This window comes from Xiphias gladius, chromosome 9 (genome assembly GCF_016859285.1).
Source record: "Xiphias gladius isolate SHS-SW01 ecotype Sanya breed wild chromosome 9, ASM1685928v1, whole genome shotgun sequence".
Classification (NCBI taxonomy): domain Eukaryota; kingdom Metazoa; phylum Chordata; class Actinopteri; order Istiophoriformes; family Xiphiidae; genus Xiphias; species Xiphias gladius.
The window spans coordinates 11,812,621-11,827,992 of record NC_053408.1 but is presented as its reverse complement, the minus strand read 5'-3'; the positions used below and the strand labels follow the sequence as shown (position 1 = coordinate 11,827,992).

At 38.1% G+C, this 15,372-nt stretch overlaps 1 protein-coding gene across 7 annotated transcripts in view; it reads left to right on the top strand.

Moving 5' to 3' along the window:
* The window catches only part of LOC120794181 (protocadherin-15-like), a 258,482-nt gene that overhangs the window by 141,905 nt on the left and 101,205 nt on the right, over nucleotides 1-15,372 (top strand). For 6 of the 7 annotated variants that reach the window (XM_040134962.1, XM_040134959.1, XM_040134961.1 and 3 more), the window contains 5 exons: nucleotides 1,407-1,421; nucleotides 2,218-2,283; nucleotides 9,897-10,057; nucleotides 10,625-10,780; nucleotides 15,147-15,266. In XM_040134962.1, the coding sequence (XP_039990896.1) occupies nucleotides 1,407-1,421; nucleotides 2,218-2,283; nucleotides 9,897-10,057; nucleotides 10,625-10,780; nucleotides 15,147-15,266 (518 nt within the window). The remainder of the gene's footprint in view (nucleotides 1-1,406; nucleotides 1,422-2,217; nucleotides 2,284-9,896; nucleotides 10,058-10,624; nucleotides 10,781-15,146; nucleotides 15,267-15,372) is intronic. The other variant, XM_040134958.1, reaches the window with a different exon arrangement.

Genomic DNA, 15,372 nt, shown 5'->3' with positions numbered 1-15,372 from the left:
AATGTGCATTAAATGTATATACAGTATATGTATCTGCAAAATGTTCACTGTCAACATAGTTAACTTGTTTTCCATAAATTATCAGATCCTAGAAACATAAACAATTTTTTCAGTTACGTTTTGACAACTCAAATCATTTGGTTGGAGGGAGAGATCATTGTGTTGGGTATTCTCTTTATTAAATAAAAACCCTGACTATAAAAGGAACAGATTGGGAAATATTCTTTTTTTGTATAGTTTCTCAGAGTTAGATAAGCAAACCAACACCACTCGCATAACTGTGCATTTCGTGTGGAGCTTAGCTTAGCATAAAGACTGGCCACCATTTAACAACCACTAGCCAGCATTTACTAATCTAAACCTGACAACATGTGGGACACAGAAGACGAACCGTAGTCTTTAGTGTCAAAGTCAAAGTCGTTTGCTGTGTATATCCAGCCATCCACCCCGACCTAACCTCACTTTTTACTTTGCTAGTATACGATTGTCACATTTCCCAGACTGGACAAAAGATTGCCAGTAAAAGTGGTGCAGCATTTGGTCTGAGGGGTCAGTTTTAAATCAGCACGCATATGAGCTAAGAAAACATTCTTTGCCTCCTTGTCACCATGACAAATTGGAAAACCAATTATTGTCAGCACTAAGATAAGCTAATTCAGAGGCCTGGAGCAGTTTAATCTATATTTGGGAACATTCACTACCGTCTCCCTTCGCAAGAAACAAGAAACAATACCAATGAATCCTGAGATAATCTAGGATGTCACACAGTTATAAAGCTTAATCATGAAAGGGGGGGGGGGGGGGGGGGTAGGCGAGGGAGAGTGAGTGTGATCATTGTTCCATGAAGTCTATTTTCTAGGTGAGCAGATATCCATCTTCTAGCCTTCCCTTGGGATTTTTCCCAACCGTCCTCAAGAGCTGTACTATAATGTTGTCCCGTCTGGTGAATGTGGGTGTTCTTGTATTTCCGTATCCTGGCAAGGACCGAGGGATAAAGGAGAATCCTTTAATTTCGTTTCTGTTTTCACACTGAATGGGACCATTTTAAGCCTCCAGCTCAGGTTAGAATTATTTCTCCACATAGTGATACGGTATATGTAGGTGGGGGCTTTGAATGGAGGTGGAAAAGCTTATAGAGATAAACAAATCAACATTTGTCTAATGTACATGCGGACACACACATCGCAGCACTTTCTTATTTGCTGTTTCTCTACTCCCATCATTTTTCAAAACTTCAAACCTACTTTCCTGAATTTCATGTTTGACTCCCCTCTTTTTATCTTCAAAGGTCAATTCCCATCTTTCATGATTTTTTTCCTTCTGCTTTTTCCTTTTTCTCTCTGGGCTGCTACCTTCCCTCTCTTCTTCCCTCCTTCCTGGTGCAACCTGGCTGTGTCTTTCGGCAGATTGGCAGTATGAGGGTAAGAACTTTCTCCTTTCTCTTACTCTGTTAACTGTGTGTTCAGTCACTGTGACCCCCAATAACCCTGTAGAGATGGTTGTTGGGGGTCAGGTCTGCCTTTATTTAAGAAAATACAGATACCAAGCTTATCCTTTATTCATAGCTACATACTGTATGTGCCGTCCTTAAAGCGTGTCTTAGCCATGACTTTTACTTTGGCTTGAAAAAGAGTCTCTTTCCTGTCCATCATCATTTTCTTTTCCCTGGACACTTTTTTTTCCCACCTCGTTTTTATACTTCCCTCTGCTAACCCCTTACACCTCAGTTCTTTTCTCCACTCCTCCCCTCTTTTCACCCTCACTCCTTTCAGTTCTTTGTTGTTGCCTCTCGTAACCACCCTCTCCATCTGATAAACACACACACACACACACACACACACACACACACACATATATATATATATATATATATATATATATATATATATATATACATACATACATATATATCCATGTGTGTATATATATATATATAAAAAACACTGTGCTGTGTAGAGTCCAATTCCATTTCAAAAAGTGAAACTTACAGAGTGACTGCAGCAGCCACTCATTTTTTAAATGAAAAAAAAAAAACATTAAAAGCCATTTAAAAACATTTTCTTTCTAAATGCTAACATTCATCAAGTGAAAGCATCCGTATTTAGCGTCTTATTTGCTTCACAAATAAGTGTTACAATGCAGGCTGTTCTAAAAAGAAGTTAAACCCCAGAGTGTATAAATGTAAAATGTACATGTTTTTCTTTTTCACCCTCCCAGAATGTAAACTGTCTCGGTCGGGTCCTCCTGCTACCATCGTTGCCATAGATGAAGAAAGCCCCAATGGTAAAGTATTCATCTGTTTTACTTCTTAATTCTACACTTCACTTTAAATCGGTTTAAGGATTTCTGTCACCTCAGACGTGACAAGGAAACACTTAGTTAGAATTTAAATTTCTAAGATAATCATCCCCTTTTACCATACTTTAAACAAACACTGTTAGATGATCTTGACCTTGTCAGCAGATGCTGATTGGCATAACAGGTACCCGACACTCATTCATATTCATGAAGTCTGTGCCAGCTGTGTCATAGCTGGAGTCTGATCCCTGTTTCAGAGGTTAAGACATTAGGTCATGCAATTTTAGCTACGTCACTGTGTATGGGCCTAAACAACAGAAGGATATGAGTGTCCACGTCTTTCTCTTGAGTGCATGCTTATGTTACAGGATTTTGCCATTCATAAGGGAGCTTGCTTAAAGGAATAGTTTGACATTTTGGGAAAGGCGCTTGGTTGCTCTTGTGTTGAGAGTTGGATTGGAAGATCAATACCATACTTCGTGCAAATGCAAATGTGAAGCTTTAGCCGGCAGCCAGTTAGCCAGCTTAGCTTAGCATAAGGACTGGAAACATTGGGAAACTCCTAGCCTGGCTCTCTCCTACAGACAACAAAAACCACCAACTAGCCCCTCTAAAGCTAACTAATTAACACACTATATTTTTTTTGTTTAATTCGTACCCGGAGTCTCTGATATTGACTGAACAAACGAGATATAACCTGATAATTAGTTAGTTTTAGAGGAGCCGGTGGGCAGTTTTGTTAACTTTGGATAGAGCAAGCCTAGCTGTTCCACTCTTTTTCAAGTCTTCATGCTAAGCTAGGCTAAGTCAAAGTTATTGTTTTTTTGTCTGTTTGTTTGTTTGTTTCAATTTATAGATAATTATTTTGGTTTCCCAAACCTTGAAGTTGTGTGTCAAGTGGTTGTTTTGCAAAGAAATCTTTGACTTCGACAAAAATGATAGTATCGGATGCTGGACTTTTGTTAGACCAGAACTCCTCCTCTCTTCTCTTCTCTTCTGCCACTTTGAACCTCATGACTAAACAAAAATTAGGCTGCCAGAGTTTTCAGACACCTTTTATCTGAACACCAAAGGAAATATCCTCAGTGTGTTTAGTTTGCTGAACTGTATACGCTAATTAGCGGCTCCTGGTTTGATCACTCACTCTCTGTTTAGACTGTTCGGAGGAATATAACCAAACACATAATCCCTGTCTGCTCAGGGGTGTTTTAGTGCAGGCTCGTGTGGGTATATGAACATAATTTTTTTTGAAGTTCAGAGGAGGGATCAGGTTTTACATGATGAGTTTAATTCTCACTTTAATCACAAGTAAATTAAGGCTGATGTTGGCCTGGAAGAAGGCCACTAAATCTTAAGGGGGGAGGTGGAATATACACAGATGAGTTGGGCTGTGTGGTTAAATCACACTCTTATCTACAGCTTATAGATCACTGTACAGAAATGACAACCTGTCATAATGTTTGCTATGTCTGCTTTTCAACAAGGTTTTAAATTGTGAGACCTGATCACAGTAATCATAACTGACATAAAAAGAACTTAGCATAGCACCACCAGACTAAGAGAAGAGCAGTGCCTTCCATCTACTCAGCTGGAATGTCTGCATCTGTTGCTGATGGCTTAATGCATCCTATTAAGCTATTTATCCTCTTATTTCTCCTGTTTGCCATTTTTAACTGTGTTCATCTGTTTCCTGGGTATGCACATCAGCCTGGTAATTATATGTAGGACTTTGTTTTGCATTTCCCACTTGCCACCCAGTTGGCCGTCTATGACAATAACAACAGGAATTATTCATTATTTACAGTACTCCCAATATGATGGGAATGGCTCAAGGAAACCTCAGGGGTGATTATTTATTTTCTTCATCCAGAAAATGTTTTTTTTTTTTTTTAAATATTTCAGTATGTTTGAATTACATCACTTATATGAATGCAACATGCATTAGGCCTGTATTATATACAATGCTGGGACTATCTCTCAATCTGAAACAGGTTAAAGTGTCTTTAGCTCATTTAACATTGACACCTATAAAATAATAACACATCATGATAACTTAACTTGATAACTTATCATGAAAGTTTGTAATATTATACTTTCCAAATTAATGGTATTGTAATAAAAGGTAGAAATGCTTTGTAAATAGCTGTAGTACAAATACACTAACCTAAAATGACATTTAGTATTTGTTGATAGAGACCTCGTACTTTGTGATAGATAATTATTGTATATGCATCTTCTGTTTGATTAATCTTCAATGTTAGCATATTTTAGGAGAATAGTGAGCATAAAGAATATAGATTAAATAGTTTGATCTATATTTTCCTTTTCATTCTAAAAATATGTATAGGAGTTTGCAGTATTTTTTTCAGCCCTAAGTAGTGTCTGCAGGTCATACACTCAGTCTTCAGGTAGTCTGCAATCTCCGCTTATCAGAAGTGTGAGCAACCTGTAAGTAGCCTGAGAGGCAAAATGCAGGGCAATATAAGGTTGGTAAATCGCACGTCGCCGCTTTTAAGATTATCGCTGTGAGCACGCACATTATAAGGCTACTCAGATGAGCATATTGACATTTTTATCTTCTCCACTTTTCACTCTTCTGGATTTCAATGGATGGTGAATAAGAAGATACTGATAAGAGAGAGTTTAGTGAATTATCCAACTGAAACTGTATTGATGATATTACAGTACAAATTAGGGCAGCTAGAATGTGTGTGCATTTAGCCATATGTGTGCGTATACATGACTGTGTTTATTTCTCCATCTTATTGTCTAACAACAATGCGTGTGCCTCATGATTCGTTCGATTGTGTGTTCATTGTGTACATACTCTATGTACAAGTGTGAGTTTGTGCCTGTTTGAGCACTAATCTTCCTAACAGGGTTGTTGAAGAATAGTTTAGTATTGAAATGGTTTGTATGCATAATTCCATGTATTGCTCTGTGGCTTTGAAATAGCGTTACGGATTTTATAGAGAATCTAGCTTTAGGGTGATTATCTTGGGTTAGTGTTAGGAAAAGGGAGAGAGACTCAAGGAATGAAGGGGGGGGGCAAGTAACAGGATACAAGTTAGTGATTTTTTAGCCCAGGGAAATGTCATAAAAGAAGAAAATATCGAAATAAGGAGTGTGATTTTAATAATATCTGGTAAAAGGGTGATTAGAATGATTGGATAATTGTGGGAATGGGAGTGGGGCAGATAGTCATAGAGGCAGACACACACATACATGCAAAGAACGACACACACATTCAGCAAAGACACATACGTATCTCCAGTTTAGCAGTGGTCCTCACAATATAACATAATATAACAATATAATATACAAAATAACATCCCCCGATGCATTAAAATGTATAATTTAGCAGATTATACAAGCCACATCAACATACAAAAATTAATGTAATACATTTTTTTCTACTTCTGTAAATATATTCCATGTGAAGTAGCAGAAAAATACAGTAGCTAAAGGTTTGACCAAAAGTCAACTACAGTGGCTTTACTAACTACAGATCCTTTCAGGGTTAAAGTCATCACTGGAATAGATTTTTAAACAAATGCATAATTGTCATCATCATAACCTAAAGACAAATGCATGAATAAACAGAACACTTTTCAGATAATGTGAAAAACATGACTGCCCTTGGCCTTTCCAAAAAAAAGAAGGAGGAGATATTCATTTTTAGCAAACTCTGCACCTACTTTAATTTGGTCTGGTGGATGTGCCCGGCTGGGTAGTCCTGTCATTTGATTGAATAGCCAATGGAAGCCCTTTACCCACAGTAGATGTGTCCCCAGCAAGCCACTACTGCTTGTTCTGTGCACACAAAACACTATCTTAACTTCTCTCATACCAGATAAAATTAGGTGAGTAAATTTATAACGCTAGATTCTTGTAAGAACACTATTGCCACCCAGATGGGTTGCGAATAGCAAGGGCTAAGAAAGAATAAGCCATTTATTGTCCTTCAGTTGCTGACCTTTCTTCAATTCATCCCTCTGGAGGAACCGGTGACAAGAAATGCCTCCATGGCCAAAGGGTAAATGCAGGGTAAATGCAGCAAGGGTGGTATCCAAACACAGAGATGTCGCTGTAAATTAAACATAGGTAAACTAGTATAAAGCCTCAAATACAGACGAATCCGGGTTGAATGTGCAATTAAATAAGCTGCCATTACAGCAGTGGCATCTAATTTTTAAACCCATGCAATTAAACTGTAATATATGAAAAGATATGAAATATGACCAGGAGATCCTGTAGAACCTGTTACATGTTAAAAATATAGCCGTCGAAATTACATTGAAATATGGATTATTTTCTAAAACACAGTTATCATTGAAATTTCAACAGACTGCTTGACGTCCAAAACTGCACTTACAGTTCTGTGCAGTTATCAGCTGCTTCAGCAAGAAACTTCACTTTGAAAAACAAAACAAAATGGAAAGTAAAATGCACAAGACTCTGCTCCATGAAATTATTGTAACTTCAGTTTGTTTCCAATAAATCCTCACGATTGCAGGATGCCGACAAAGGACCGACTCGTGGCAGCTAAAGACTGGTGTCTGTTTGCAGAATACAGCTGAATTTTCCTAGCTGAGCTGTAATTGCCGAAATTACACTTTTACAATTTCATGGTTTATGATTTTTATTAAATGGTGTATTTAATCTTACAATGCATGAAATTAATGGACTGATATTTTGTTGATTTATAATCATGAGCTAGCGAGGAATGCTGGCTACGGGTTATACTTTTTATACTTTTCATCGAGATTGTTGAGGTCGAGCAAAATTGCGAAGTTATTTTTTTTTCTAAAGCCGGTGTCATAGCCAATTTCAAACTAATGTTTTGAGACTGAATAACTTCCATATTAGGTTACTGTTATTTGTCCGAGGAGCAAACTGCCAACCATCACTAAGCCAAACATCTTTGCTCTCACGGTCAATGTAAATTTGTACAGTTCCACTCAGTTAAGACGGCAAAGACAAACACCAAAAATAACATTAATGAGTAAAAACAACTTTGGTTGAAGATTTAAAAAAAATCTTTGATATGGCCTATCATCAGATAACATTCATCTGTTTAAAATTGTCCTGTAGGGTAAATGGTAGGCCTACATTTACTACTTCTGTTGTCCTATCTGTCTACATTCCTCCCTCCTCCAAGAGCTGAAGGAGCAGGTGGATGTGACGATTACTTTTCAGTCCGAGGCTCTTACCTGACTGACACCCCAGCAGTGTCTCTAAATTCAGTTAAGCTGACGTCCTGTAAAAATTCTTTTCATGCAACGCCACAATGCACATTTTCTCTCTATATTCTCTTAATATTTTCATTATTCTTTATTTCTATCACCCTCTCATTCAACCCAATCTTTCTCTCCTCACTTTCCTCTGCTATCTTTCTCATTTTTCTTGATGTCTAAATGCCCTTTGTGCCTCTTTTTCCTCAGACAATTTCTTCATCGTCGCTGCATACACACTCACAGCTTCATGCAGTTCTGCCCGCATGCTTTAACACATGGGTCATTTTAATCAGGTGCTGCTGAGTGCAGTGTTCAGTCACACATCCTTTAAAGTGAGGTCACTGTGAAAAGTGCCCATTTATATTAGATGGTCTATGGAATTAAATTAGATACAGATCAGTTACGCAAGGTGTAGGCACTCTCTTTTTCTTTCTTCTTTACCTGTACTTGTGTTTTTTTAGTCATTTTGCAAGACAGCATTAGAAAAAAAAAGAGTAGAGATAGCCAAAGGATGACAAGGAATGAATTCCCCTAATGAATTCCATTTTCTATCCCATTTTTCATATAAAAAAACCAATTTCATTACATTTCCACGTTTATTTAACATCAGCAAATCGCAGCAAGACATTTGACACGGTTTCCATGGTAGCACAGAAGGCCATGACCCAATTTTATGTCTGGCAGATCAGAAACGAGATAGTTCAGTGCGTGTGTTTGTTTACATTGTTGTATATGTGGAGACGTGTGTGTGCACATGGAGGGAAAATAAGATTTTCTAGCATATACACATATAGTATGTACACACACACAAGCAAGCAAACACAATCCTGCTTGCCTCCTCAACTTTTCTCTCTCTCTCTAAATCTCTGTCTTTATCTCTCATTTCTAATTTTCACCCTTCCTGCCTGTTCTCTCTCTCCCACTCTCACACACACACACACACACACACACACACACACACACACACACACACACACACACACAAGCAAAGAGGTTTGTAGGTTCATTGGTGACGGTGACACAGAAAAGGCTAGAAAAATTCTCTCTCAATTTTGGCTCTTTCTCACAAATAAACACAAATGCTCACAGAAAATGATGTCTTAGGCTGAAAACCTGCAATGCATAATAGTGTGCCGATGGATAGTTTTGTGCTTTCTCACACACACATACAATTGTTATTGTGATTAATAATGCAGTGTGCAGGGCCTGGTAATGGATCTCTTATGATATGCAGCTACACAGAGTCAAGCAGTTAAACTCTTTGCTCTCCTACTGTTTTTTTTTTTTTCCTTCTTTTTTCCGCACTTCTTCTGTGATAATGTTTTCCATTAAACTTAAAAACGACCTTTGACAGGTAATGGCTATGTATTTTCGTCTTGACTGATTAAACATATGAATGAGCACGCGGACATCTTTGGCTTGTGTGGGGATTTTAATATTGAGATGCAACTGTAAACGGTTTAAGAGCTTTGTGAAGTTTGGCAGCCCTCGATTTTCATTGACACTGTCGATCAGCAATAAAGTCAGGGCATTTCTTTGAAACTCAGACGTTTATCTGATTCTCCAGCTGCTTTTTCTTTCTTCTTGTGAAACTTCTTTGACCCTTTGTCCTTCTCTGATACAACTCCTCCTGGCTTTGTATTGATTGAGAGATAATATGTATCGCTTGAACATATACAGCTGACAGTTTCCATTCAAATCATGTCTTGTCTCCCTGTTTGTGTTTCTGGCATGCTCTAATTCTCTCTCTCTTTCTGTCTTTCAATATTCCTCTCGCTTCAGCAGCCACAGTTGACTTTTGTTAAATGAATCAGGTTTTTATCCCGTCTGTACCTTCTCTCTTATTAAAGTGTTTTTTTTTATTTATTCTGAGGGTTTTTTTTTTATGAAAATCATGCAGATGAAAATGTTCAGTCATTAGAAAATTTGCTGTAGCGTGGAAGACCAGTTTTCTCTCTGTCTCTCTGAAATGTTGATTTTATTTTGTATTCCACTTGGTTTTAAGTATTCCAGGTATTGGAATAGAGAAGGTAAACAGAGTAGCCCCCCATATCTGATCTGCTTTACTTGATTTAATTTCACTGAGATCCACATGCTTTTTACTCTGTCTCTGTTTGTGAGCGTCTCCATCTAAATTGCCTTTGACCCTTGGCTACAACCTACATATAATTTCCAGGTATATACTTAATAAAGAGCAGAAGGTTCTCTTTGGACTGTCTCTGTTTTCTTTTACTAATAAAGTTAGATCCAGGACTAAACCATTTATCTGTTCTTTGAACCATACTGTATTTCCAAGATCTCTGGACTGCGTCTTTCTCTCTAACTGTTGGATTAATGCAGGTATTCTTATTGCGTTCCCAGGGACGTTGTTGGTGGAGAACATGCAGATAAATGGCATGGCAGAGGGTCCGGACCGTACCATATCTCTTTCTCTAAGGGATAATCACGACTACTGGGTGATTCTTGACCCTTCCAAACAAGCCCTGTACCTCAACAGCACCGGACGAGTCCTGGACAGAGATGTAAGGCAACTGAACTATTCTGATTGTTTATTAAAGTATCTTATCATTAATACTCTTATTTTGTTCTGGTTGGTTTGGCTCCTCAGTCTGAAATAACTTAATCTTAATCTTAATTAATCTGGTGTGTTTCCTGATCAAACATTAGTGGCACAGGTACTGCTGTTGATTCTGAAATTGAGAGGACATTGAATGTCATGTTGTTTCAGCAGAGGAAGATAATACTTTTTCGTTTTTTTTTTTCATTTGACTACAGGGGGAAAATATGGTGAAAGCACATTTCACCCTCTCTTTCACTTTTTCCAGTATTTGCGAGAAACTGTGAAAGTTTTAGCTCCATCTTCTCTGCTTCAGCCTCCTGCTGTTTTGCTCTGTAAAGTAATCCAGCAGATGTATTTCAAAGTATTATTTGACGCAAAAAAAAGCATAATACAAGAAGCTGGCAGTCTTCTGTGTAATAGTTTTATTTATTTTGTTTTACTTTCTGGTTAATTATTTATTGCTACTGTTCAGTTGTACCTTTAACACCCTAATAATCTCTATCTTTCCCTCTGTTTATCTCTTTCCCAGCCCCCCTCGTATATTCAGTCCATTGTGGTCCAGGTTCAGTGTACCAACGAGCTGATAGGCACAGTGATTTTACACGAGGTCCGCATCGTTGTTCGAGACCGTAACGACAATGTGCCACGTTTCCAGCAGCCAAGATACTATGTCGCTGTTAGTGAGGTAAAAAACTCGCATACACACATATAGCTGAGGAAAGGATCTAAAACTGTTAATCTGAGGCTTCCAGAAGAGTCTTTAAAATGCCAATCCCACAGTTACTGTGTCCTCCGTGTGTGTCTGGGGAACCAGAAATAACTACAAGAGGTTCAAACTTAAACTGGACAAGGATACCTGCAGCCCACTGCCAGGCAGACACAGTAGAATATCTCATTATATAGTCTTCCACAGCCTGTCCAACTCAATCTGTCTTCTGAACTTCTCTCTATCCCTCTCCTGGCCTCTCTTCTGTTTTCGTAGCTTTCCATCGCCCCTCTCCACCACTTCCATGTCCCTTCACCCCTCCCCGCTCCTCATTATGTCGCCTTTCTTCAACCTCCCCATCTTTCCTCTGCCACACTCTATATAGTTCTGGTTTTGTCTTTCCTCATCCTCCAGCCCACCACCTCTTACAGCTTCTCAGTTTCTCATTACCAGTTTCTCCAGTTTCTCATTATTCCTACTAAAATAATTCCCTCAATTCACTTCAATGACCACCATACAATTTAGGAAATGCAGCGTAAAAAACTTTAAAATATGATTCCTGTGCCATGCCAAGGGAAATGTGATGATTTTGGTGGTAATAATTTAAAAAAGTGAATAAATTTTATTACGATGTAGGCAATAATTTAAAAGCAGAAGCAGATTTATTCAGATATGTGTGCAAGTCTGCTCATCAGCTATTGTCTAATTCACTCCTGTTGCCCCCAGAATTTCCAACACCTAATGCAGTTAATTTAATACTGAGAGAGTGACTCGGGAATTCATCCAGCTTTATCTATATTAAACCTGCTTTAGTTGTCTAACAAACAATTATTAAGTGCAAGAAAGTGAGGCAGACAGCTTAAGACACCAGGAGAAAACAATATGATTATTGATAAGAACGTTTAGGACACAATTTATGAGCCAACCGTGGAAGTTTTCAGGTACAAGGTGATCCCTGTAGCTGATTTCATGAACTGGCACCAGTGACTGAGTGTGGAGTTGTTCCATTAGAGCCGTATCCAAAAGTGGCAAAGTGACAGCATAAGATGCTCTGAAGACCATTGTTAAATCAGTGGGAGGCAGAGATAACCCTGTTGTGGGAAATGATGTAACAAATCACTGTTGCGGCAGCTAAATTAGACTTAATCTCAAATGTTTCTTGTGCGGTCCGGAGATTAGACTTCTGTTTTGACACCTAATCACAGATCCCGAGGCACATGGCTGAAAAAATACAGCACAGCAAATTATGCTTGGCAAAGTTCATCCTTTCATGTGCTGTTGAAAGTGTTCAACTTTCTGAGACTTTCTCTCAGAAAAACTTAAATCAAACTGAACATCTTTCTGAATGTCTAGCAGCTCTTTTCTCTACTGAAAAGTGAGTAATTATATCTTGCTGCACATGTGAAAATTAAAGTGAACTTTAAAGCACAGATAAAAAGTACTTGCATTGGCACACAAATGATAAGTTATTGTAAACAAAGTTCAATATGGTATTCATAATGTGTACTGTATGTACATATTAGGCTACTGACTACACGTCATGTACTCTAGATATACTATACACACAATCCAGACTGTAAGTATTTGGACAGATACACAGTTTTCATTCTTCAGGCTCTGTTATTCAGCAAATTCAATTTTAAATAAAATAATGGATACTACATTAAAGTGTCAAGTCTCAGTTTGAATTTAAGTAGGTTTACGTCAATATTTAAAAAAACTGTCTAGAATATATAGCCCTTTTAAACACATAGCGCCAAAATTGCAAGGGTTCAAAAGTAATTTGACACTTGGCTACTTAATGTTTCCTGGGCAGTTGTGTGTTGTTTCAAGGTTAGTACATGCACAAGAGGTGACACATGGCTCAGAGCTGATTGAGAGTTGAGAGTTGTCATTTAGATTGATGCCAGAAAAAAGCAAAAATCTTTCAGAGAGATATCGAAGGTAGTTGGTTTGCCAAAATCAACAGTTTGGTACACTACAAAAAAGAAGGTGCACACAGGAAAACTAGAAAATGGCAAACGACCACTTGTGGACGAGTGAAAAATTATTTATATGATGAAGATAAACCCCTTTATTACTTCACAGAGCTTAGAGTCAAGAACACTCTCCAAGATGTAGGCATACACGTTTCCTTGTCAATGATCAAGAGAAAACTTCATGACCAGAACCCTAGAGGATTCACCAAAAGATACAAACCGCTGGTAACCCTCAAAAACATAAAGGCCAGGATGCAGTTCACAAAAACATAAAAAGAAACTGGTACAGTCCTGGAACAAAGGTCTATGGACGGATGAAACAAAAATCAACCTCTATCTAAGGAAAAGCTCATGGCCCAAAGCCACCACCTCATCTGTCAGACATGGCAATAGTTTTGTTATGGCTGAGGCAGGTATGGCTGCCAATGGAACTGGCACACTGGCATTGATTGATGATTTCACTGCTGACGGACACAACAGGATGAATGCAGAGGTATTCAGGAGCATTCTCTGTGCTCAGATTCAGTCAGATGCATCAAAACTCATTGGACAACATTTCATCATTCACCAGAAGAATGCTTCTAAACATAAGGCCAAAGAAGCCACAGAGCTTTCGGGTTGAAGAGGTGGAATATCCTCAACTGGCCGACTCAATCACCTGATCTCAGTCCAGCTGAGAAGCGGTCGACTTGGTGAAGACCAGACTAAAGGCAGAGAGACCCCACCACAAGCAAAAGTTGAAGGAGGCTGCAGGGAAGCTCTGGGAGAGCAAAGTTTGGGCACCATGTGGTAAAAGGCCTACACCTCCCTCAAAGTTCTTTCTACATTGATATAAACCTGCTCAAATTCAAGCTGAGACTTGGCACTTTAATGTAGTATTCATTATTTTATTTCAAAGTGAATTTGCTGAAACATAAAGCCTGAAGAAGAAAAAAAAAAAAAAAAAAGCTTAAATGTCCAAATACTTTTGGACTGTACTGTACATACTGCTGACTATTTTCCAAAGGACAACATTTATTTTAGATTTTTTAGTTTTTTTTCTACAACAAAAGAAAACCTTGAACATCAAAAATATTACACATAAAACTATTTTTCATCTACAAGTTTAGTTTGTTTTAACCTGAATGAACCTGGGTTGGCTATGGCTTCCATAATGTCAGATATGCTAGCTCTCTTCAGGTAGTGTAACATTGATTAGCTAAAAAGAGCTAACATTTAATATTTAAATGAGTTCATAACTGAGCATTATGTTCTGCTGCTCTGCCACCATTAATAGTATGTATGTGACTAAAAAAAACTTTTTTCTGTGTTCCAGTTGTTGAAATTATCACTTTTTTTTTTTTTTAAAAAGAAAAAATTTATGTTAGAGTAACTGTTACTAGTTTAGCTAGTGTAATATCAGTTAGCTACAGATTAGCTACCATAGCAATGGTATTGACACATTTAAATGAAAGAAGCTATTCAGCATCAAAATGTTTTCACGTACAAGTTGAATTTTGTTTTAACTTAAAAGGACCATCGCTTACCAACAAGCAATTGGCAAACATGAACATTTGGAAAAGGATTATGTGAATCTGACAGATCCTTACATTAAAAAAAATGCTCATCAGCAGCTACTTCCAGCTCAGCTCTGCTGTTGTCATAACTAACTCATTGATTTTGTTGATTTTATACCGTGAAAAGGAGAGGTGTAATAAGCTATGTCTAATCTATTTTGACAGTGACTCATTAGTTTATAACCATGAGCATTTGGGTCCAATCTGTTTCTGTTTATTATTATTTTATTTCACTGAAATCAAAGACTGAAGTAAAGATGCCAACGCTCTCTTGTCTTTTAAGTGACAAGCACTCTTAACAAACCATGCATGATTTTCTATCGCCCACATTCCACTTTTATTTAAAACTTTTATTAGATGGGGCAATGAGGTGTAGCAAATATTCACAGGGGTGAGAGAGAGAAAGACGGGGCAAAGACTATAGACAGAACTTTGGACAAACTATGCAGCCTGTGTCCTTTTTTTCCCTGCGCAAATGAACACAGTATAGTACAAAAAAAAAAACGCATGTTGATCTTCCTTTTCAAGCCCCATTTAAGCACAATAAACATAAAACTGCAAGTCATTTTCGGTTTGTTTTGTGGAGACCGTGGGGTAATAAGATCTCTTATGGCCAAACGCTTGTGAAGAGCCTCTTAATGTGTCCCGCCTTCATGTCTGCCACATACCGACAGTGTGATGACAAGACACAACAGTTTGGGATGGGAGCTGTTCAATGTCAGTGGTACGGAGTGTGAAAGTGTCTGACAACTTGTTGTGTGAGCTTTTAGACAAAGATACTGAAATTCTCTGTCTTTGTTGTGTTTTCAGCTGACGCCAGTAGGAACAACTATCTTCTCTGGTTTCTGGGGGAACAATGGGGCGACAGACATTGATGACGGTCCCAACGGCCAGATAGAGTATACGATCCAGTACAACCCAAAAGACCCGGTAGGTTATCCATATGCCTGCTGACCTCTTCCAAGGGTGATGTAGCCAATTTATAAAATCATTATGTAGGTTATTGGTTGAGTACCAGAATTTGGTTTAATAGAAA